The sequence below is a fragment of the Salvelinus alpinus genome, chromosome 25, assembly GCF_045679555.1.
Source record: "Salvelinus alpinus chromosome 25, SLU_Salpinus.1, whole genome shotgun sequence".
In the NCBI taxonomy this organism is placed as follows: Eukaryota; Metazoa; Chordata; class Actinopteri; order Salmoniformes; family Salmonidae; genus Salvelinus; species Salvelinus alpinus.
In genome coordinates, this window is record NC_092110.1 from 43,544,226 (window position 1) to 43,567,530 (window position 23,305).

General features: G+C 42.1%; 1 protein-coding gene across 1 annotated transcript; it reads left to right on the forward strand.

The window, feature by feature from the left end:
- The first annotated feature begins 11,916 nt into the window (after nucleotides 1-11,916).
- On the forward strand, nucleotides 11,917-23,259 carry plek2 (pleckstrin 2). The gene is made up of 9 exons (XM_071366879.1): nucleotides 11,917-12,064; nucleotides 12,162-12,326; nucleotides 12,918-13,108; nucleotides 18,909-19,000; nucleotides 19,895-20,082; nucleotides 20,675-20,776; nucleotides 21,518-21,601; nucleotides 22,229-22,307; nucleotides 22,902-23,259. The coding sequence occupies exons 1-9, from the start codon at nucleotides 12,011-12,013 to the stop codon at nucleotides 23,027-23,029; spliced, it is 1,083 nt and encodes a 360-aa protein (XP_071222980.1). The 5' UTR covers nucleotides 11,917-12,010; the 3' UTR covers nucleotides 23,030-23,259.
- The last annotated feature ends 46 nt before the right edge of the window (nucleotides 23,260-23,305 follow it).

A 23,305-nucleotide genomic window follows, 5' to 3' on the forward strand; every position in this document is an offset into this window, starting at 1 on the left:
TTGGAAACCCAGCCTGAAACAAGGGTGTGTGTGTGTGTGTGCATGTGCGTGTGCGTGCTCGTATAATGGCATGCCTGCCTTATCAGTGGTCATAAAAGGTCTGAGTCAGCCATCCTCCCCTGCGTGGGGGAGTGAGGTTTGTATCTGTTACGGGCAGATGGTGTTTAACTGTGGGGTGTAGCAAGATATTTGCAACAAAGTCTGCTTTAATAAGGAAGGCATTATAACAGTATTATAGCTATGTGTTTAAGGTCAAATAAAAACAGCATTTATTACACTTCTCACCATTAAATCGACATAAGGAGAAAATCGACTCCTTTGCAGCCTGAATTGAGAATTTGTTAAGTACGAACCGGAGATTAAAATCAAATTTTATTTGTCACATACTGTGTAAAAAGGTGTTCTCAACAGTAAAATGCTTACTTTACAGGCCCTTTCCCAACCATGCAGAGAGAAATAATAGAAAAGTAATAACACGTAATAATAAATACACAATGAGTAACTATCTTGGCTAAATACACAGAGTACCAGTACTGAGTCAATGATAACATGGCTCTATACACAGAGTACCACTACTGAGTCGATGTGCAGGGTAATACAAGGTAATTGAGGTAGGATATGTACACTGAACAAAAAGATAAACGCAACATGTAAAGTGTTGGTCTCATGTTTCATGAGCTAAATAAAAGATTCCATACGCACAAAAAGCTTATTTCTCACAAATTTTGCACACATTTATTTACATCCCTGTTAGTGAGCATTTCTCCTTTGCCAAGATAATCCATCCACCTGACAGGTGTGGCATATCAAGAAGCTGATAAAACAGCATAATCATTACACAGGTGCACCTTGTGCTGGGGACAATAAAAGGCCACAATAAAATGTGCAGTTTTGTCAAACAACACAATGCCAAAGTTTAGAGGAAGCTTGCAATTGGCATGCTGACTGCAGGAATGTCCACCAGAGCTGTTGCCAGATAATTGAATGTTAATATCTCTACCATAAGCCGCCTCCAACATTGTTTTGGAGAATTTGGCAGTACGTCCAACCGGCCTCACAACCGCAGATCATGTGTAACCACGCCAGCCCAGGACCTCCACATCCGGCTTCTTCACCTGCGGGATCGTCTGAGACCAGCCACCCGGACAGCTGATGAAACTGTGGGTTTGCACAACCAAAGAATCTCTGCACAAACTGTCAGAAACCGTCTCAGGGAAGCTCATCTGCGTGCTTGTCGTCCTCACCAGGGTCTTGATTTGACTACAGCGTCGTAACCGACTTAAGTGGGCAAATGCTCACCTTCGACGGCCACTGGCTCGCTGGAGAAGTGTGCTCTTCACAGATAAATCCCGGTATCAACTGTACCGGGCAGATGGCAAAAGCTACGGACTACGAACACAATTACATTTTATCAATGGCAATTTGAATGCACAGAGATACCGTGACGAGATCCTGAGGCCTATTGTCGTGCTGTTCATCTGCCGCCATCACCTCATGTGTTCAGCATGATAATGCACAGCCCCCATGTCCCAAGGATCTGTACGCAATTCCTGGAAGCTGAAAATGTCCCAGTTCTTCTATGGCCTGCATACTCACTAGACATGTAATCTATTGAGCATGTTTGGGATGCTCTGGATCGACGTGTACGACAGCGTGTTCCAGTTCCCGCCAATATCCAGCACCTTCGCACAGCCATTGAAGAGGAGTGAGACAACATTCCACAGGCCACAATCAACAGCCTAAAATCAAATCAAATGAAATTGTATAGGTCTGTCACGATCGTGTGGAGAGACGGACCAAGGCGCAGCGGGATATGAATACATCTTCTTTTTATTTATGAAGATGAACACGAAACGAAACACTTACACAAACTATACAAAACAACAAACGATCGTGAAGCTAAATAACGTAGTGCACACACACAGGCTACAAACGTTAAACATAGACAATTACCCACAAACATCTAAAGCCTATGGCTCCCTTAAATATGGCTCCCAATCAGAGACAACTATAACCGGCTGTCTCTGATTGAGAACCAAATCAGGCAGCCATAGACTTTTCTAAACACCTACACTCAACCATAGACTTATCTAGACACATCCACTCAACACAAACCCATACACTCTAACAAATCCCCCTAGACACTACAAACCACCCAAGACAATACAAAAACACAAACCTAACCCCATGTCACACCCTGACCTAACTAAAATAATAAAGAAAACAAAGAATACTAAGGCCAGGGCGTGACATAACCCCCCCCTTAAGGTGCAAACTCCGGGCGCACCAGTACATAGTCTAGGGGAGGGTCTGGGTGGGCTTCCGACCACGGCGGCGGCTCCGGCACTGGTCGTGGTCCCCACCCCACCATAGTCACTACCCGTTTACTTAACCCCACTGGAATAAGGGGCAGTACCGGACTAAGGGGCAGCACCGGACTAAGGGGCAGTACCGGACTAAGTGGCAGCACCAGGATAAGGGACAGCACCAGGATAAGTACCAGGATAAGGGGCAGCACCAGGATAAGGGGCAGCCCCAGGATAAGGGGCAGCTCCGGACTGAGGTACGGCAGCTCCGGACTGAAGGGCAGCACCGGACTGAAGGGCGGATCCTGGCTGGATGGCTCATGGCTGGCTGACGGATCTGGCTGCTCATGGCTGGCTGACGGATCTGGCTGCTCATGGCTGGCTGACGGATCTGGCTGCTCATGGCTGGCTGGCGGATCTGGCTGCTCATGGCTGGCTGGCGGATCTGGCAGATCCTGTCTGGTTGGCGGCTCTGGCAGATTCTGTCTGGTTGGCGGCTCTGGCAGATCCTGTCTGGTTGGCGGCTCTGGCAGATCCTGTCTGGTTGGCGGCTCTGGCAGATCCTGCCTGGTTGGCGGCTCTGGCAGATCCTGTCTGGTTGGCGGCTCTGGCAGATCCTGTCTGGTTGGCGGCTCTGGCAGATCCTGTCTGGTTGGCGGCTCTGGCAGATCCTGTCTGGTTGGCGGCTCTGGCAGATCCTGACTGACGAACGGCTCTGACGGCTCGGGACAGACGGGCGGCTCTGACGGCTCGGGACAGACGGATGGCTCAGATGGCGCTGGGGAGACGGATGGCTCAGATGGCGCTGGGGAGACGGATGGCTCAGATGGCGCTGGGGAGACGGATGGCTCAGATGGCGCTGGGGAGACGGATGGCTCAGATGGCGCTGGGGAGACGGATGGCTCAGATGGCGCTGGGGAGACGGATGGCTCTGGCCGGATGAGGCGCACTGTAGGCCTGGTGCGTGGTGCCGGCACTGGTGGTACCGGGCTGGGAACACGCACTTCAAGGCTAGTGCGGGGAGAAGGAACAGGGCATACTGGACCCTGGATACGCACATTTGGCCTAGTGCGTGGTGCCGGCACTGGTGGTACCGGGCTGGGGACACGCACTTCAAGGCTAGTGCGGGGAGCAGCAACAGGACGCACAGGACTCTGGGGACACACAGGAGGCTTGGTGCGTGGTGTAGGCACTGGTGGTAATGGGCTGGAGACACGCACCATTGGACGAGTGCGTGGAGGAGGAACAGGGCTCTGGAGACACACTGGAAGCCTGGTGCGTGGTGTTGGCACTGGTGGAACAGGACTGGGGCGGGGAGGTGGCGCCGGAAATACCGGACCGTGCAGGCGTACTGGCTCCCTTGAGCACCGAGCCTGCCCAACCTTACCTGGTTGAATGCTCCCCGTCGCCCGACCAGTGCGGGGAGGTGGAATAACCCGCACCGGGCTATGTAGGCGAACCGGGGACACCATGCGTAAGGCTGGTGCCATGTAAGCCGGCCCGAGGAGACGCACTGGTGGCCAGATAGGTAGAGCCGGCTTCATGGCACTTGGCTCAATGCTCAATCTAGCCCTACCAGTGCGGGGAGGTGGAATAACCCGCACTGGGCTATGCACACGTACAGGAGACATCGTGCGCTCTACTGCGTAACACGGTGTCTGCCCGTACTCTCGCTCTCCACGGTAAGTACAGGGAGTATGCGCAGGTCTCCTACCTGACTTCGCCACACTCCCTTTAAGCCCCCCCCCCCAAGAATTTTTTTGGGCTGACTCACAGGCTTCCTACCGCGTCGTTTAGCTGCCTCCATTCGCCGGTATCCCTCCTCGCACTGCGCCAGAGAATCCCAGGCGGGCTCCGGCATTCGCCCTGGGTCGATCGCCCACCTGTCAATCTCCTCCCACGTAGTGTAGTCCAGATTACGCTCCCATTGCCATTCCTCCTTGCGTTGCTCCTGTTGCCGCTGATCATGCTGCTTGATCCTATGGTGGGTAATTCTGTCACGATCGTGTGGAGAGACGGACCAAGGCGCAGCGTGATAATGATACATCTTCTCTTTATTTTAGAAGATGAAAGAACACAACACGAAACACTTTAACAAACTAACAAAAACAACAAACGATCGTGAAGCTATAACGAACTAGTGCACACATGCAACATAGAACATTGACATAGACAATTACCCACAAACATCTAAAGCCTATGGCTCCCTTAAATATGGCTCCCAATCAGAGACAACTATAACCGGCTGTCTCTGATTGAGAACCAAATCAGGCAGCCATAGACTTTTCTAAACACCTACACTCAACCATAGACTTATCTAGACACATCCACTCAACACAAACCCATACACTCTAACAAATCCCCCTAGACACTACAAACCACCCAAGACAATACAAAAACACAAACCTAACCCCATGTCACACCCTGACCTAACTAAAATAATAAAGAAAACAAAGAATACTAAGGCCAGGGCGTGACAAGGTCACATACATGTGTTTAGCAGATGTTATTGCGGGTGTATCGAAAATGCTCCGACAATGCAGTAATATCTAACAAGTAATGTCTAACAATTTCAAAGCACATACCCAATACACACACATCTAAGTAAAGGAATGGAATTAAGAATAGATAAATATAATGTCAGAGCGGCATAGATACAGCAAAATAGTATAGAATACAGTATAATACAGTATATACACATGAGATGAGTAATGCAGCTATATGAAAAGGAGATGTGTGCGTGGAAATCAGAACAGCGATAAACTCACCTCAGATTAGACAAAGATGTTTTCCTTTAATGAGTGAAGGATATACTGCTTCTCTGAGACTAGGCCCAAATCCCCGTCATCTGTCACCAACAGATGCATATCATGTGAAATCAATAGACTAGGCCCAAATCCCCGTCATCTGTTACCAACAGATGCATATCATGTGAAATCAATAGACTAGGCCCAAATCCCCGTCATCTGTTACCAACAGATGCATATCATGTGAAATCCATAGACTAGGCCCAAATCCCCGTCATCTGTCACCAACAGATGCATATCATGTGAAATCAATAGACTAGGGCCAAATCCCCGTCATCTGTTACCAACAGATGCATATCATGTGAAATCAATAGACTAGGCCCAAATCCCCGTCATCTGTCACCAACAGATGCATATCATGTGAAATCAATAGACTAGGCCCAAATCCCCGTCATCTGTTACCAACAGATGCATATCATGTGAAATCAATAGACTAGGGCCAAATCCCCGTAATCTGTTACCAACAGATGCATATCATGTGAAATCAATAGACTAGGCCCAAATCCCCGTCATCTGTCACCAACAGATGCATATCATGTGAAATCCATAGACTAGGCCCAAATCCCCGTCATCTGTTACCAACAGATGCATATCATGTGAAATCAATAGACTAGGCCCAAATCCCCGTCATCTGTTACCAACAGATGCATATCATGTGAAATCAATAGACTAGGCCCAAATCCCCGTCATCTGTTACCAACAGATGCATATCATGTGAAATCAATAGACTAGGGCCAAATCCCCGTCATCTGTTACCAACAGATGCATATCATGTGAAATCAATAGACTAGGCCCAAATCCCCGTCATCTGTCACCAACAGATGCATATCATGTGAAATCAATAGACTAGGCCCAAATCCCCGTCATCTGTTACCAACAGATGCATATCATGTGAAATCAATAGACTAGGCCCAAATCCCCGTCATCTGTTACCAACAGATGCATATCATGTGAAATCAATAGACTAGGGCCAAATCCCCGTCATCTGTTACCAACAGATGCATATCATGTGAAATCAATAGACTAGGGCCAAATCCCCGTCATCTGTTACCAACAGATGCATATCATGTGAAATCAATAGACTAGGCCCAAATCCCCGTCATCTGTTACCAACAGATGCATATCATGTGAAATCCATAGACTAGGCCCAAATCCCCGTCATCTGTCACCAACAGATGCATATCATGTGAAATCAATAGACTAGGGCCAAATCCCCGTCATCTGTCACCAACAGATGCATATCATGTGAAATCAATAGACTAGGCCCAAATCCCCGTCATCTGTTACCAACAGATGCATATCATGTGAAATCCATAGACTAGGCCCAAATCCCCGTCATCTGTTACCAACAGATGCATATCATGTGAAATCCATAGACTAGGCCCAAATCCCCGTCATCTGTTACCAACAGATGCATATCATGTGAAATCCATAGACTAGGCCCAAATCCCCGTCATCTGTTACCAACAGATGCATATCATGTGAAATCAATAGACTAGGGCCAAATCCCCGTCATCTGTTACCAACAGATGCATATCATGTGAAATCAATAGACTAGGCCCAAATCCCCGTCATCTGTCACCAACAGATGCATATCATGTGAAATCAATAGACTAGGCCCAAATCCCCGTCATCTGTTACCAACAGATGCATATCATGTGAAATCCATAGACTAGGCCCAAATCCCCGTCATCTGTTACCAACAGATGCATATCATGTGAAATCCATAGACTAGGCCCAAATCCCCGTCATCTGTTACCAACAGATGCATATCATGTGAAATCCATAGACTAGGCCCAAATCCCCGTCATCTGTTACCAACAGATGCATATCATGTGAAATCAATAGACTAGGGCCAAATCCCCGTCATCTGTTACCAACAGATGCATATCATGTGAAATCAATAGACTAGGCCCAAATCCCCGTCATCTGTCACCAACAGATGCATATCATGTGAAATCAATAGACTAGGCCCAAATCCCCGTCATCTGTTACCAACAGATGCATATCATGTGAAATCAATAGACTAGGCCCAAATCCCCGTCATCTGTCACCAACAGATGCATATCATGTGAAATCAATAGACTAGGGCCAAATCCCCGTCATCTGTTACCAACAGATGCATATCATGTGAAATCAATAGACTAGGGCCAAATCCCCGTCATCTGTTACCAACAGATGCATATCATGTGAAATCAATAGACTAGGCCCAAATCCCCGTCATCTGTTACCAACAGATGCATATCATGTGAAATCCATAGACTAGGCCCAAATCCCCGTCATCTGTCACCAACAGATGCATATCATGTGAAATCAATAGACTAGGGCCAAATCCCCGTCATCTGTTACCAACAGATGCATATCATGTGAAATCAATAGACTAGGCCCAAATCCCCGTCATCTGTCACCAACAGATGCATATCATGTGAAATCAATAGACTAGGCCCAAATCACCGTCATCTGTTACCAACAGATGCATATCATGTGAAATCAATAGACTAGGGCCAAATCCCCGTCATCTGTCACCAACAGATGCATATCATGTGAAATCAATAGACTAGGCCCAAATCCCCGTCATCTGTCACCAACAGATGCATATCATGTGAAATCAATAGACTAGGCCCAAATCCCCGTCATCTGTTACCAACAGATGCATATCATGTGAAATCAATAGACTAGGCCCAAATCCCCGTCATCTGTCACCAACAGATGCATATCATGTGAAATCAATAGACTAGGGCCAAATCCCCGTCATCTGTTACCAACAGATGCATATCATGTGAAATCAATAGACTAGGGCCAAATCCCCGTCATCTGTTACCAACAGATGCATATCATGTGAAATCAATAGACTAGGCCCAAATCCCCGTCATCTGTTACCAACAGATGCATATCATGTGAAATCCATAGACTAGGCCCAAATCCCCGTCATCTGTCACCAACAGATGCATATCATGTGAAATCAATAGACTAGGGCCAAATCCCCGTCATCTGTCACCAACAGATGCATATCATGTGAAATCAATAGACTAGGCCCAAATCCCCGTCATCTGTTACCAACAGATGCATATCATGTGAAATCCATAGACTAGGCCCAAATCCCCGTCATCTGTTACCAACAGATGCATATCATGTGAAATCCATAGACTAGGCCCAAATCCCCGTCATCTGTTACCAACAGATGCATATCATGTGAAATCCATAGACTAGGCCCAAATCCCCGTCATCTGTTACCAACAGATGCATATCATGTGAAATCAATAGACTAGGGCCAAATCCCCGTCATCTGTTACCAACAGATGCATATCATGTGAAATCAATAGACTAGGCCCAAATCCCCGTCATCTGTCACCAACAGATGCATATCATGTGAAATCAATAGACTAGGCCCAAATCCCCGTCATCTGTTACCAACAGATGCATATCATGTGAAATCCATAGACTAGGCCCAAATCCCCGTCATCTGTTACCAACAGATGCATATCATGTGAAATCCATAGACTAGGCCCAAATCCCCGTCATCTGTTACCAACAGATGCATATCATGTGAAATCCATAGACTAGGCCCAAATCCCCGTAATCTGTTACCAACAGATGCATATCATGTGAAATCAATAGACTAGGGCCAAATCCCCGTCATCTGTTACCAACAGATGCATATCATGTGAAATCAATAGACTAGGCCCAAATCCCCGTCATCTGTCACCAACAGATGCATATCATGTGAAATCAATAGACTAGGCCCAAATCCCCGTCATCTGTTACCAACAGATGCATATCATGTGAAATCAATAGACTAGGCCCAAATCCCCGTCATCTGTCACCAACAGATGCATATCATGTGAAATCAATAGACTAGGGCCAAATCCCCGTCATCTGTTACCAACAGATGCATATCATGTGAAATCAATAGACTAGGGCCAAATCCCCGTCATCTGTTACCAACAGATGCATATCATGTGAAATCAATAGACTAGGCCCAAATCCCCGTCATCTGTTACCAACAGATGCATATCATGTGAAATCCATAGACTAGGCCCAAATCCCCGTCATCTGTCACCAACAGATGCATATCATGTGAAATCAATAGACTAGGGCCAAATCCCCGTCATCTGTTACCAACAGATGCATATCATGTGAAATCAATAGACTAGGCCCAAATCCCCGTCATCTGTCACCAACAGATGCATATCATGTGAAATCAATAGACTAGGCCCAAATCCCCGTCATCTGTTACCAACAGATGCATATCATGTGAAATCAATAGACTAGGGCCAAATCCCCGTCATCTGTCACCAACAGATGCATATCATGTGAAATCAATAGACTAGGCCCAAATCCCCGTCATCTGTTACCAACAGATGCATATCATGTGAAATCAATAGACTAGGGCCAAATCCCCGTCATCTGTTACCAACAGATGCATATCATGTGAAATCAATAGACTAGGCCCAAATCCCCGTCATCTGTCACCAACAGATGCATATCATGTGAAATCAATAGACTAGGCCCAAATCCCCGTCATCTGTTACCAACAGATGCATATCATGTGAAATCAATAGACTAGGCCCAAATCCCCGTCATCTGTCACCAACAGATGCATATCATGTGAAATCAATAGACTAGGGCCAAATCCCCGTCATCTGTTACCAACAGATGCATATCATGTGAAATCAATAGACTAGGGCCAAATCCCCGTCATCTGTTACCAACAGATGCATATCATGTGAAATCAATAGACTAGGCCCAAATCCCCGTCATCTGTTACCAACAGATGCATATCATGTGAAATCCATAGACTAGGCCCAAATCCCCGTCATCTGTCACCAACAGATGCATATCATGTGAAATCAATAGACTAGGGCCAAATCCCCGTCATCTGTTACCAACAGATGCATATCATGTGAAATCAATAGACTAGGCCCAAATCCCCGTCATCTGTCACCAACAGATGCATATCATGTGAAATCAATAGACTAGGCCCAAATCCCCGTCATCTGTTACCAACAGATGCATATCATGTGAAATCAATAGACTAGGGCCAAATCCCCGTAATCTGTTACCAACAGATGCATATCATGTGAAATCAATAGACTAGGCCCAAATCCCCGTCATCTGTCACCAACAGATGCATATCATGTGAAATCCATAGACTAGGCCCAAATCCCCGTCATCTGTTACCAACAGATGCATATCATGTGAAATCAATAGACTAGGCCCAAATCCCTGTCATCTGTTACCAACAGATGCATATCATGTGAAATCAATAGACTAGGCCCAAATCCCCGTCATCTGTCACCAACAGATGCATATCATGTGAAATCAATAGACTAGGCCCAAATCCCCGTCATCTGTTACCAACAGATGCATATCATGTGAAATCAATAGACTAGGGCCAAATCCCCGTAATCTGTTACCAACAGATGCATATCATGTGAAATCAATAGACTAGGCCCAAATCCCCGTCATCTGTCACCAACAGATGCATATCATGTGAAATCAATAGACTAGGCCCAAATCCCCGTCATCTGTTACCAACAGATGCATATCATGTGAAATCAATAGACTAGGGCCAAATCCCCGTAATCTGTTACCAACAGATGCATATCATGTGAAATCCATAGATTAGGGCCTAATGAATTTATTTAATTTGACTGATTTCTTTGTATGAACTGCAACCGGGCTATCTGCATTGTGTCCCACCACCCGCCAACCCCTCTTTTTACGCTGCCGCTACTCTCTGTTCATCATATATGCATAGTCACTTTAACCATACCTACATGTACATACTACCTCAATAAGCCTGACTAAACGGTGTATGTATATAGCCTTGCTACTGTTATTTTCAAATGTCTTTTTACTGTTGTTTGATTTCTTTACTTACACACACACACACACACACACTTATTTTTTTCGCACTATTGGTTAGAGCCTGTAAGTAAGAATTTCACTGTAGGGTCTACAACTGTTGTATTCGGCGCACGTGACAAATAAACTTTGATTTGAACTCTTGGTGCATGTTGTGTTTTATATTTGTGTTCATAACTAAGAGTAACGCCTAGATCACACCGACCGAGATATTTCATTTTGGTACACCAGAAGAAGTATATTCATATCAGGGTAAGGTCATAATCGGAAGTAAGAATACGAAGGTTAAAACACCTGGTTTTCTTTCAAATTAGGATATACAAACACCTTAATCGGATTTCCAGCGGTGTATTTCATCTGCGCATGTGCTAGTATTAGCAAGGCAAGACCCCCTCTTTTGCATGAGTGAAATGAGTTCGAAAAAACAGAAAAGTTTTCAAATGTCCGAACTCGGAATCAAATAGCCCCCCCCCAAAAAAGACATCGTTGCCGTGGTAACGTTTATTTATAGTCCCACTTGATTTCAGAAGTGTCCATGTAAACAGGATTATTAGGGAAATTGTTCTTCTCGCAAAGCATGTAAACGTTTACATTGAACTATTATATTAATATGACTAGTACTGTGTGCATATAACCGACGATACTCATTACTGTCCATGTTTTTGCGGAGACTGGATCCACTTAAACTCTGCATATGTCGACTTAATCGGGAATATACCTTTATATTTCAAATGCGCTATTGCATTATCTTTTAATCTCCCTTATTATTTTTGTGTTACGTGTGTGTCTTGTATGTTGAAAGTCTTTGTTTTTGTCAGCCAATGTTGACCATGGTCATAAATGTTTACACATCAAGATTTTTCAAATAGATTGAAACATACCCTTTGTGGAAAGAGCCACGGGGTTTTTCCTGCATTCCGATGTTCTGAGAGTTCCGTGCTGGCTGGGTGTGTACCAGATGACGCCGCAGCCAGGGGAGAGATATACGATGCTTCGAGACCTGCGTTGAGGTAGAACAACTCACTGACTATGGAAGAAGATCAGCAGAACCCTATCCTGAAAGAGGGATTCCTTGTGAAACGGGTAAGATTAAATAAACCGCTATATGTCCATATAAAGCGCATTTCATTTGACTATTATAGTATTTTAATTCATATATATTTTCTAATTGTAACTCTAGGGCCATGTAGTTCACAACTGGAAGGCTCGCTGGTTTGTACTCAAACCAGACAAGTTGCTCTACTATAAATATGATGGAGGGAAGAGAGACTCCTGTCAACGAGGGAGGATCATGTTGACCGATTGTAAAATCTTTTGTCCGTTTCTGGAGTATGACAACCGCCCGGTGAGTTAATGTACAAGCCCCTTTACGTTTACCTCGTCTGGGAATCAGTGACATTAAGGCTGTTGGAACAGCATTCAAATCATAGAATTACATATTATAACTCCATCGTGGTTCGAATGCCGATCTCTGTGATTAGAACAGCATTATATTCTATTATTTTCTAGAGTTATGATTCTATTATAGAATTATGATTCTATTCTAATATAATAGCATTATATAGTGTATGCTGTTCATGTCTCTGAAACTGTTGCCCTGAGGATATATCGCTGCACTAGATGTGTCAATAGATTACGTGTTATATTGTTGAAAACTGTCTGCGAAGTGGGAGTGTCTCAGCTCTGTTGAGCCCAGCCCAGCTTTTTGCTTTCTTCTGAAATCATACTAGAGAATGCAAGGCCCGGGGACATCAACCTTAGACCGCTTGACACACTATCATCGTAGATACAGTACGCTTTTCATAGTTTTCAAATGTGTGTGAGATACATCTCTCGATGCTGTTGGACACATCATGCTATCATCTTGGGGTTAAGATGTAATCTTCAGGTATTCAACGTCATCCGTTGGTCCTCTTTGTTGTTTACTGTACCTCAGCTGGTGTTCAAACTGCAAACCAAGAGTTCTGCCGAGTATTTCCTGGAGGCGTGTTCTCGGGAGGAGCGTGACCAATGGGCAGCGGATATCGGTGCAGCGGTGGAGAAGCTCCGCCCAGCTGACTCTCCTACCACCAGCCAGTCTAAAACCACTGGACACCAGTCACTACAACTACACAACGTCAGCCTGAAGTGAGACACTTAGGGGCCTTGGCTGAAAGACTTTCCCCAACCGTCGACACTGGTTAAAATGACGTTATTACAACCAGATTACATGGTTATAAACTGGTTAGAATGACGTTATTACAACCAGATTACATGGTTATAAACTGGTTAAAATGACGTTATTACAACCAGATTACATGGTTATAAACTGGTTAAAATGACGTTATTACAACCAGATTACATGGTTATAAACTGGTTAAAATGATGTTATTACAACCAGATTACATGGTTATAAACTGGTTAGAATGACGTTATTACAACCAGATTACATGGTTATAAACTGGTTAAAATGACGTTATTACAACCAGATTACATGGTTATAAACTGGTTAGAATGACGTTATTACAACCAGATTACATGGTTATAAACTGGTTAAAATGATGTTATTACAACCAGATTACATGGTTATAAACTGGTTAAAATGACGTTATTACAACCAGATTACATGGTTATAAACTGGTTAAAATGATGTTATTACAACCAGATTACATGGTTATAAACTGGTTAAAATGATGTTATTACAACCAGATTACATGGTTATAAACTGGTTAGAATGACGTTATTACAACCAGATTACATGGTTATAAACTGGTTAAAATGACGTTATTACAACCAGATTACATGGTTATAAACTGGTTAAAATTACACTATTACAATCAGATTACATGGTTATAAACTGGTTAAAATGACGTTATTACAACCAGATTACATGGTTATAAACTGGTTAAAATGACGTTATTACAACCAGATTACATGGTTATAAACTGGTTAAAATTACACTATTACAACCAGATTACATGGTTATAAACTGGTTAAAATTACACTATTACAACCAGATTACATGGTTATAAACTGGTTAAAATGACACTATTACAACCAGATTACATGGTTATAAACTGGTTAAAATTACACTATTACAACCAGATTACATGGTTATAAACTGGTTAAAATGATGTTATTACAACCAGATTACATGGTTATAAACTGGTTAAAATGATGTTATTACAACCAGATTACATGGTTATAAACTGGTTAGAATGACGTTATTACAACCAGATTACATGGTTATAAACTGGTTAAAATGACATTATTACAACCAGATTACATGGTTATAAACTGGTTAAAATGATGTTATTACAACCAGATTACATGGTTATAAACTGGTTAAAATGATGTTATTACAACCAGATTACATGGTTATAAACTGGTTAGAATGACGTTATTACAACCAGATTACATGGTTATAAACTGGTTAAAATGACGTTATTACAACCAGATTACATGGTTATAAACTGGTTAAAATTACACTATTACAATCAGATTACATGGTTATAAACTGGTTAAAATGACGTTATTACAACCAGATTACATGGTTATAAACTGGTTAAAATGACGTTATTACAACCAGATTACATGGTTATAAACTGGTTAAAATTACACTATTACAACCAGATTACATGGTTATAAACTGGTTAAAATTACACTATTACAACCAGATTACATGGTTATAAACTGGTTAAAATGACACTATTACAACCAGATTACATGGTTATAAACTGGTTAAAATTACACTATTACAACCAGATTACATGGTTATAAACTGGTTAAAATGATGTTATTACAACCAGATTACATGGTTATAAACTGGTTAAAATGATGTTATTACAACCAGATTACATGGTTATAAACTGGTTAAAATGACGTTATTACAACCAGATTACATGGTTATAAACTGGTTAAAATGATGTTATTACAACCAGATTACATGGTTATAAACTGGTTAAAATGACACTATTACAACCAGATTACATGGTTATAAACTGGTTAGAATGACGTTATTACAACCAGATTACATGGTTATAAACTGGTTAAAATGACACTATTACAACCAGATTACATGGTTATAAACTGGTTAAAATGACACTATTACAACCAGATTACATGGTTATAAACTGGTTAAAATTACACTATTACAACCAGATTACATGGTTATAAACTGGTTAAAATGACACTATTACAACCAGATGACATGGTTATAAACTGGTTAAAATGATGTTATTACAACCAGATTACATGGTTATAAACTGGTTAAAATTACACTATTACAACCAGATTACATTGTTATAAACTGGTTAAAATGACGTTATTACAACCAGATTACATGGTTATAAACTGGTTATAATAACGTTATTACAACCAGATTACATGGTTATAAACTGGTTAAAATTACACTATTACAACCAGATTACATGGTTATAAACTGGTTAAAATGACGTTATTACAACCAGATTACATGGTTATAAACTGGTTATAATAACGTTATTACAACCAGATTACATGGTTATAAACTGGTTAAAATGACGTTATTACAACCAGATTACATGGTTATAAACTGGTTAAAATTACACTATTACAACCAGATTACATGGTTATAAACTGGTTAAAATGACACTATTACAACCAGATTACATGGTTATAAACTGGTTAAAATGACACTATTACAACCAGATTACATGGTTATAAACTGGTTAAAATGACACTATTACAACCAGATTACATGGTTATAAACTGGTTAAAATGACGTTATTACAACCAGATTACATGGTTATAAACTGGTTAAAATTACACTATTACAACCAGATTACATGGTTATAAACTGGTTAAAATGACGTTATTACAACCAGATTACATGGTTATAAACTGGTTAAAATGACGTTATTACAACCAGATTACATGGTTATAAACTGGTTAAAATTACACTATTACAACCAGATTACATGGTTATAAACTGGTTAAAATGACACTATTACAACCAGATTACATGGTTATAAACTGGTTAAAATGATGTTATTACAACCAGATTACATGGTTATAAACTGGTTAAAATGACGTTATTACAACCAGATTACATGGTTATAAACTGGTTAAAATGACGTTATTACAACCAGATTACATGGTTATAAACTGGTTAAAATTACACTATTACAATCAGATTACATGGTTATAAACTGGTTAAAATGACATTATTACAACCAGATTACATGGTTATAAACTGGTTAAAATGACATTATTACAACCAGATTACATGGTTATAAACTGGTTAAAATGACGTTATTACAACCAGATTACATGGTTATAAACTGGTTAAAATTACACTATTACAACCAGATTACATGGTTATAAACTGGTTAAAATGACGTTATTACAACCAGATTACATGGTTATAAACTGGTTAAAATGACGTTATTACAACCAGATTACATGGTTATAAACTGGTTAAAATGACGTTATTACAACCAGATTACATGGTTATAAACTGGTTAAAATGACACTATTACAACCAGATTACATGGTTATAAACTGGTTAAAATTACACTATTACAACCAGATTACATGGTTATAAACTGGTTAAAATGATGTTATTACAACCAGATTACATGGTTATAAACTGGTTAAAATGACGTTATTACAACCAGATTACATGGTTATAAACTGGTTAAAATGATGTTATTACAACCAGATTACATGGTTATAAACTGGTTAAAATGATGTTATTACAACCAGATTACATGGTTATAAACTGGTTAAAATGACGTTATTACAACCAGATTACATGGTTATAAACTGGTTAAAATGATGTTATTACAACCAGATTACATGGTTATAAACTGGTTAAAATGACACTATTACAACCAGATTACATGGTTATAAACTGGTTAGAATGACGTTATTACAACCAGATTACATGGTTATAAACTGGTTAAAATGACACTATTACAACCAGATTACATGGTTATAAACTGGTTAAAATTACACTATTACAACCAGATTACATGGTTATAAACTGGTTATAATAACGTTATTACAACCAGATTACATGGTTATAAACTGGTTAAAATGACACTATTACAACCAGATTACATGGTTATAAACTGGTTAAAATGACACTATTACAACCAGATTACATGGTTATAAACTGGTTAAAATGATGTTATTACAACCAGATTACATGGTTATAAACTGGTTAAAATGACGTTATTACAACCAGATTACATGGTTATAAACTGGTTAAAATTACACTATTACAACCAGATTACATGGTTATAAACTGGTTAAAATGATGTTATTACAACCAGATTACATGGTTATAAACTGGTTAAAATGACGTTATTACAACCAGATTACATGGTTATAAACTGGTTAAAATGATGTTATTACAACCAGATTACATGGTTATAAACTGGTTAAAATGACGTTATTACAACCAGATTACATGGTTATAAACTGGTTAAAATTACACTATTACAACCAGATTACATGGTTATAAACTGGTTAAAATGACACTATTACAACCAGATGACATGGTTATAAACTGGTTAAAATGATGTTATTACAACCAGATTACATGGTTATAAACTGGTTAAAATTACACTATTACAACCAGATTACATTGTTATAAACTGGTTAAAATGACGTTATTACAACCAGATTACATGGTTATAAACTGGTTAAAATTACACTATTACAACCAGATTACATGGTTATAAACTGGTTGTAATAACATTGCCAGTTTGGTTGCATTTAGTCTATTAGTCACATGAGTGAAGTCAAGCTATTCCACAAAGGTCAATAGTGAAGCTATTCCATAAAGACAGTCAATAGTCGAGCTATTCCATAAAGACAGTCACACAGCTGGTCAATAGTGAAGCTATTCCATAAAGACAGTCACACAGCTGGTCAATAGTGAAGCTATTCCATAAAGACAGTCACACAGCATGTCAATAGTGAAGCTATTCCATAAAGACAGTCAATAGTCGAGCTATTCCATAAAGACAGTCAATAGTCGAGCTATTCCATAAAGACAGTCACACAGCATGTCAATAGTGAAGCTATTCCATAAAGACAGTCAATAGTCGAGCTATTCCATAAAGAGAGTCAATAGTCGAGCTATTCCATAAAGACAGTCAATAGTCGAGCTATTCCATAAAGACAGTCACACAGCTGGCCAATAGTGAAGCTATTCTATAAAGACAGTAAAAATTGAGCTATTCCATAAAGACAGTCACACAGCTGGTCAATAGTGAGGCTATTCCATAAAGACAGTCACACAGCTGGTCAATAGTGAAGCTATTCCATAAAGACAGTCACACAGCTGGCCAATAGTGAAGCTATTCTATAAAGACAGTAAATAGTCGAGCTATTCCATAAAGACAGTCACACAGCTGGTCAATAGTGAAGCTATTCCACAAAGACAGTTACACAGCTGGTCAATAGTGAAGCTATTCCATAAAGACAGTCACACAGCTGGCCAATAGTGAAGCTATTCTATAAAGACAGTAAATAGTCGAGCTATTCCATAAAGACAGTCACACAGCTGGCCAATAGTGAAGCTATTCCATAAAGACAGTCACCCAGCTGGTCAATAGTGAAGCTATTCCATAAAGACAGTCACCCAGCTGGTCTATAGTGAAGCTATTCCATAAAGACAGTCACCCAGCTGGCCAATAGTGAAGCTATTCTACAAAGACAGTCACACAGCTGGCCAATAGTGAAGCTATTCCATAAAGACAGTCACATAGCTGGTCAATAGTCGAGCTATTCCATAAAGACAGTCACACAGCTGGTCAATAGTGAAGCTATTCCACAAAGACAGTCACACAGCTGGTCAATAGTGAAGCTATTCCAGCTAAAGGGTTAGGGCCAAGGGGAAGAGCTAAGAGGTGAATTGTGCCCAGCTGACATGGTTTGTTGTCCTTCCTTCTCCCAGCCAGGTGGTGGACTCCATGTATGATGTCCACAGTGGCATCAAGCTGACCAGCCACAACGAGCAGGGAAGCTCCTACAGCAACTGCTTCTCAGGTGAGACGCTCTGACACATGCCTGACATACAGTGAGTGTACCAAACATTAAGAACACCTTCCTAATATTGAGTTACATCCCCCTTTTTTGCCCTCAGAACAGTCTCAATTCGTCGGGGCGTGGCCTCTATAAGGCGTCGAAAGCGTTCCACAGGAATGCTGGCCCATGTTGATTCCAATGCTTCCCACAGTTGTGTCAAGTTGTCTGGATGTCCTTTGGGTGGTGGACCATTCTTGATACACACGGGAAACTGTTCAGGGTGAAAAACCCTGCAGTGTTGCAGTTCTTGACACAAACCGGGGAACCGGGCACCTGCTACCGTACCCCGTTCAAAGGCACTTCAATCTTTTGTCTTTCCTATTCACCCTCTGAATGGCACACATACACAATCCATGTCTCAATTCTCTCAAGGCTTAAAAATCCTTTGTCTCCTCCCCTTCATCTACACTGATTGAAGTGGATTTAACAAGTGACATCAATAAGGGATCATAGCGTTCACCTGGATTCACCTGGTCAGTCTACGTCATGGAAAGAGTTCTTAATGTTTTATATACTCAGGGTATATGCCACTTAACAGACATATGTGTATGTGATCTCAGCTGAACATACTACTGCTGTTGGTGCTGTTGGTGGAGGGGATCTCTGAGGTTGTTGTGGATGGATGTAATGACAGTGGTGCTGATGATGTGGATCCCCTCTCTCTCCCTCTCTCTCTCTCTCCCTCTCTCTCTCTCTCTCTCTCCACCTTCTTTCTCTCTCTCTCTCTCTCTCTCCACCTTCTTTCTCTCTCCCCCTCTCCATCCCCCTCTCTCTCTCTCTCTCTCTCTCTCTCTCTCTCTCTCTCTCTCTCTCTCTCTCTCTCTCTCTCTCCCCCTCCCTCCCTCTGTCCTCAAGGTTCTGCGGTGGTGGACTGGTTGGTGTTCAATCAGCTGGCTCTGACCCGTGTAGAGGCTGTGACTCTGTCCTCGGCCGTCCTAGAGGAAGGTTTCCTACGCCCCGTAGGTCTGAGGAGCGTTGAGGCTCAGCGCAGCCATGGACTCAGTGAGCAGTTCCTGGATGACTCCACTGCTCTCTACAGCTTTGTGAGTGACTGTCCCTAGTTATAGTTGTAACCCCTTCTCTCCATGAAGGTTGATTGATTCACTGACTGATTCACTGACTGATTCACTGACTGATTCACTGATTGATTCACTGACTGATTCACTGACTGATTGACTGACTCACTGACCGATTCACTGATGGATTCACTGACTGATTCACTGACTGATTGACTGACTGACTGATTCACTGACTGATTCACTGACTGATTGACTGACTGATTGACTGACTGATTCACTGATTGATTCACTGATTGATTCACTGACTGATTCACTGACTGATTCACTGACTGATTCACTGATGGATTCACTGATGGATTCACTGACTGATTCACTGACTGATTCACTGACTGATTGACTGACTGATTGACTGACTGATTCACTGACTGATTCACTGACTGATTCACTGATTGATTCACTGATTGATTCACTGATTGACTGACTGATTCACTGAATGATTCACTGAATGATTCACTGACTGATTCACTTGTACTGTTGTGCTTTAGACAGTGTTTAAACCAGATGTCCTGTACCCTACTGTATTTCCTTGTTAATGTGTCCACGTTGTCTCTCCCAGTCAGAGAACATTAAGAAACGAGGCAGTGTGAAGGCTGAGACTTCCCTATCAGCCATAGAACTAAGTGGGAAAGTCCTGAAAAGGGGCTATCTACTGAAACAGGTGAGAAAAACTCTGCCAATCAGCCCAAAATATCTGTGGTTGGCTGTGGCCTAGTCTTTGCCAATCAGCCCAAACCATCTGTGGTTGGCTGTGGCCTAGTCTTTGCCAATCAGCCCAAACCATCTGTGGTTGGCTGTGGCCTAGTCTTTGCCAATCAGCCCAAACCATCTGTGGTTGGCTGTGGCCTAGTCTTTGCCAATCAGCCCAAACTATCTGTGGTTGGCTGTGGCCTAGTCTTTGCCAATCAGCCCAAACCATCTGTGGTTGGCTGTGGCCTAGTCTTTGCCAATCAGCCCAAACCATCTGTGGTTGGCTGTGGCCTAGTCTTTGCCAATCAGCCCAAACTATCTGTGGTTGGCTGTGGCCTAGTCTTTGCCAATCAGCCCAAACCATCTGTGGTTGGCTGTGGCCTAGTCTTTGCCAATCAGCCCAAACCATCTGTGGTTGGCTGTGGCCTAGTCTTTGCCAATCAGCCCAAACTATCTGTGGTTGGCTGTGGCCTAGTCTTTGCCAATCAGCCCAAACCATCTGTGGTTGGCTGTGGCCTAGTCTTTGCCAATCAGCCCAAACTATCTGTGGTTGGCTGTGGCCTAGTCTTTGCCAATCAGCCCAAACTATCTGTGGTTGGCTGTGGCCTAGTCTTTTGTGTTTGTTCTCTGCTTCAACTCTTCTCTCATAACCACACTTCTCTACATGATAATGTGTTTGGTTATTCATGTCTCCTGTCTTCCTCTAATACAGGGACACAAAAGAAAGAACTGGAAGGTTCGACTGTTTGTGCTGCGATCAGAGCCAGGTTACCTTCACTACTATGACCCCAGTAAGGTGAGTGACTATTGGTTACCTTCACTACTATGACCCCAGTAAGGTGAGTGACTATTGGTTACCTTCACTACTATGACCCCAGTAAGGTGAGTGACTATTGGTTACCTTCACTACTATGATCCCAGTAAGGTGAGTGACTATTGGTTACTTTCACTACTATGACCCCAGTAAGGTGAGTGACTATTGGTTACCTTCACTACTATGACCCCAGTAAGGTGAATGACTATTGGTTACCTTCACTACTATGACCCCAGTAAGGTGAGTGACTATTGGTTACCTTCACTACTATGACCCCAGTAAGGTGAGTGACTATTGGTTACCTTCACTACTATGACCCCAGTAAGGTGAGTGACTATTGGTTACCTTCACTACTATGACCCCAGTAAGGTGACATGGCTGTAGACTATAGCTATATACTCATAGCCTGGGTACCAGTCTATTTGTGCTATCTTGCCATAGCCTGGGTACCAGTTTATTTGTGCCTTCTTGCCATAGCCTGGGTACCAGTCTATTTGTGCTATCATACAGGTTCTCATTATCGTCAGTCTTCTTTTGTGGGTATTGACATCGTTGTTTGTGTTCTGTCTCATCCACTTCCTGTGTTATGTCACTTGTTGATGACATCAGGATGACATCAGTCCCGTGGGCGGGTTCTCTCTCCGAGGCTGTCTGGTCTCTGCTCTGGACGACAACGGTGTTCCTTCAGGTGAGTCACACAAACACAAAAGAGCACGCACGCACGTACACACTGAGTCACTCTCTCTCAGTCAGCACTAAGATACAGCTGTCTTGCTCCAGTAAAGGTGTGGCTGATAACACAATGGGACTGGCCTGTGACAGGCATGGGTTGAGTTCAGTAGGGAACACTAGCAAAACATCTCGATCCAAATGTTCTCATTGAAGTACAGGTTGTACCCTACTAGTTTCATTCTGTTTTTTTTTGTTGTTCTTCCTGAACATGACCCAGAGAGAGAGCAGTGAGTCAGTCTGGGGAGGCTGATATTCTCTCTCTCTCTCTCTCTCTCTCTCTCTCTCTCTCTCTATCTCTCTCTCTCTCTCTCTCTCTCTCTCTCTCTCTCTCTCTCTCTCTCTCTCTCTCTCTCTCTCTCTCTCTCTCTCTCTCTCTCTCTCTCTCTCTCTCTCTCTCTCTCTCTCTCTCTCTCTCTCTCTCTCTCTCTCTCTCTCTCTCTCTCTCTCTCTCTCTCTCTCTCTCTCTCTGTGTGTCTCTCTGTGTGTCTCTCTGTGTGTCTCTCTGTGTGTCTCTCTCTCTCCTCTCCTCTCCTCTCCTCTCCTCTCTCAGGTGTGAAGGGTAAAGTCCAAGGTAACCTGTTGAAGATCATCACTCAGTCTGATACTCACTACTACATCCAGGCTCCCAGCAGACAGGAGAAGATGGACTGGATAGAAGCTATCAGAGGACAGAGTTAAATAAAGTAAAGCTTATTACTTTAACGTAGTGTTTTAGGTGGGGCTGTTGTAGACACATCCAATTTAAACAAACTACAAATCTTCTAACGTATAAGATTCCAGGAAATGATACATTCCATGAATGTGACCATACAAAGTTAACAGTTTGGAATAATGGTTTTTTAAAACATGTAAATAGATCATTTAACATGGTGTTGTTTTGAATATTAAATAGAGCTTTTCCCCTGTGAGAAGGCCTATGTGTTTTCGTGTGTAATGTTCTTAGCATGTGTAACA

Coding starts and splice junctions, on each gene's coding strand:
- plek2 (XM_071366879.1), top strand. CDS start 12,011: ATGGAAGAAGATCAGCAGAACCCTATCCTGAAAGAGGGATTCCTTGTG. Junction 19,001..19,894: donor CTACAGCAACTGCTTCTCAG/GTGAGACGCTCT, acceptor TCTGTCCTCAAG/GTTCTGCGGTGGTGGACTGG. Junction 22,308..22,901: donor CGACAACGGTGTTCCTTCAG/GTGAGTCACACA, acceptor CTCCTCTCTCAG/GTGTGAAGGGTAAAGTCCAA.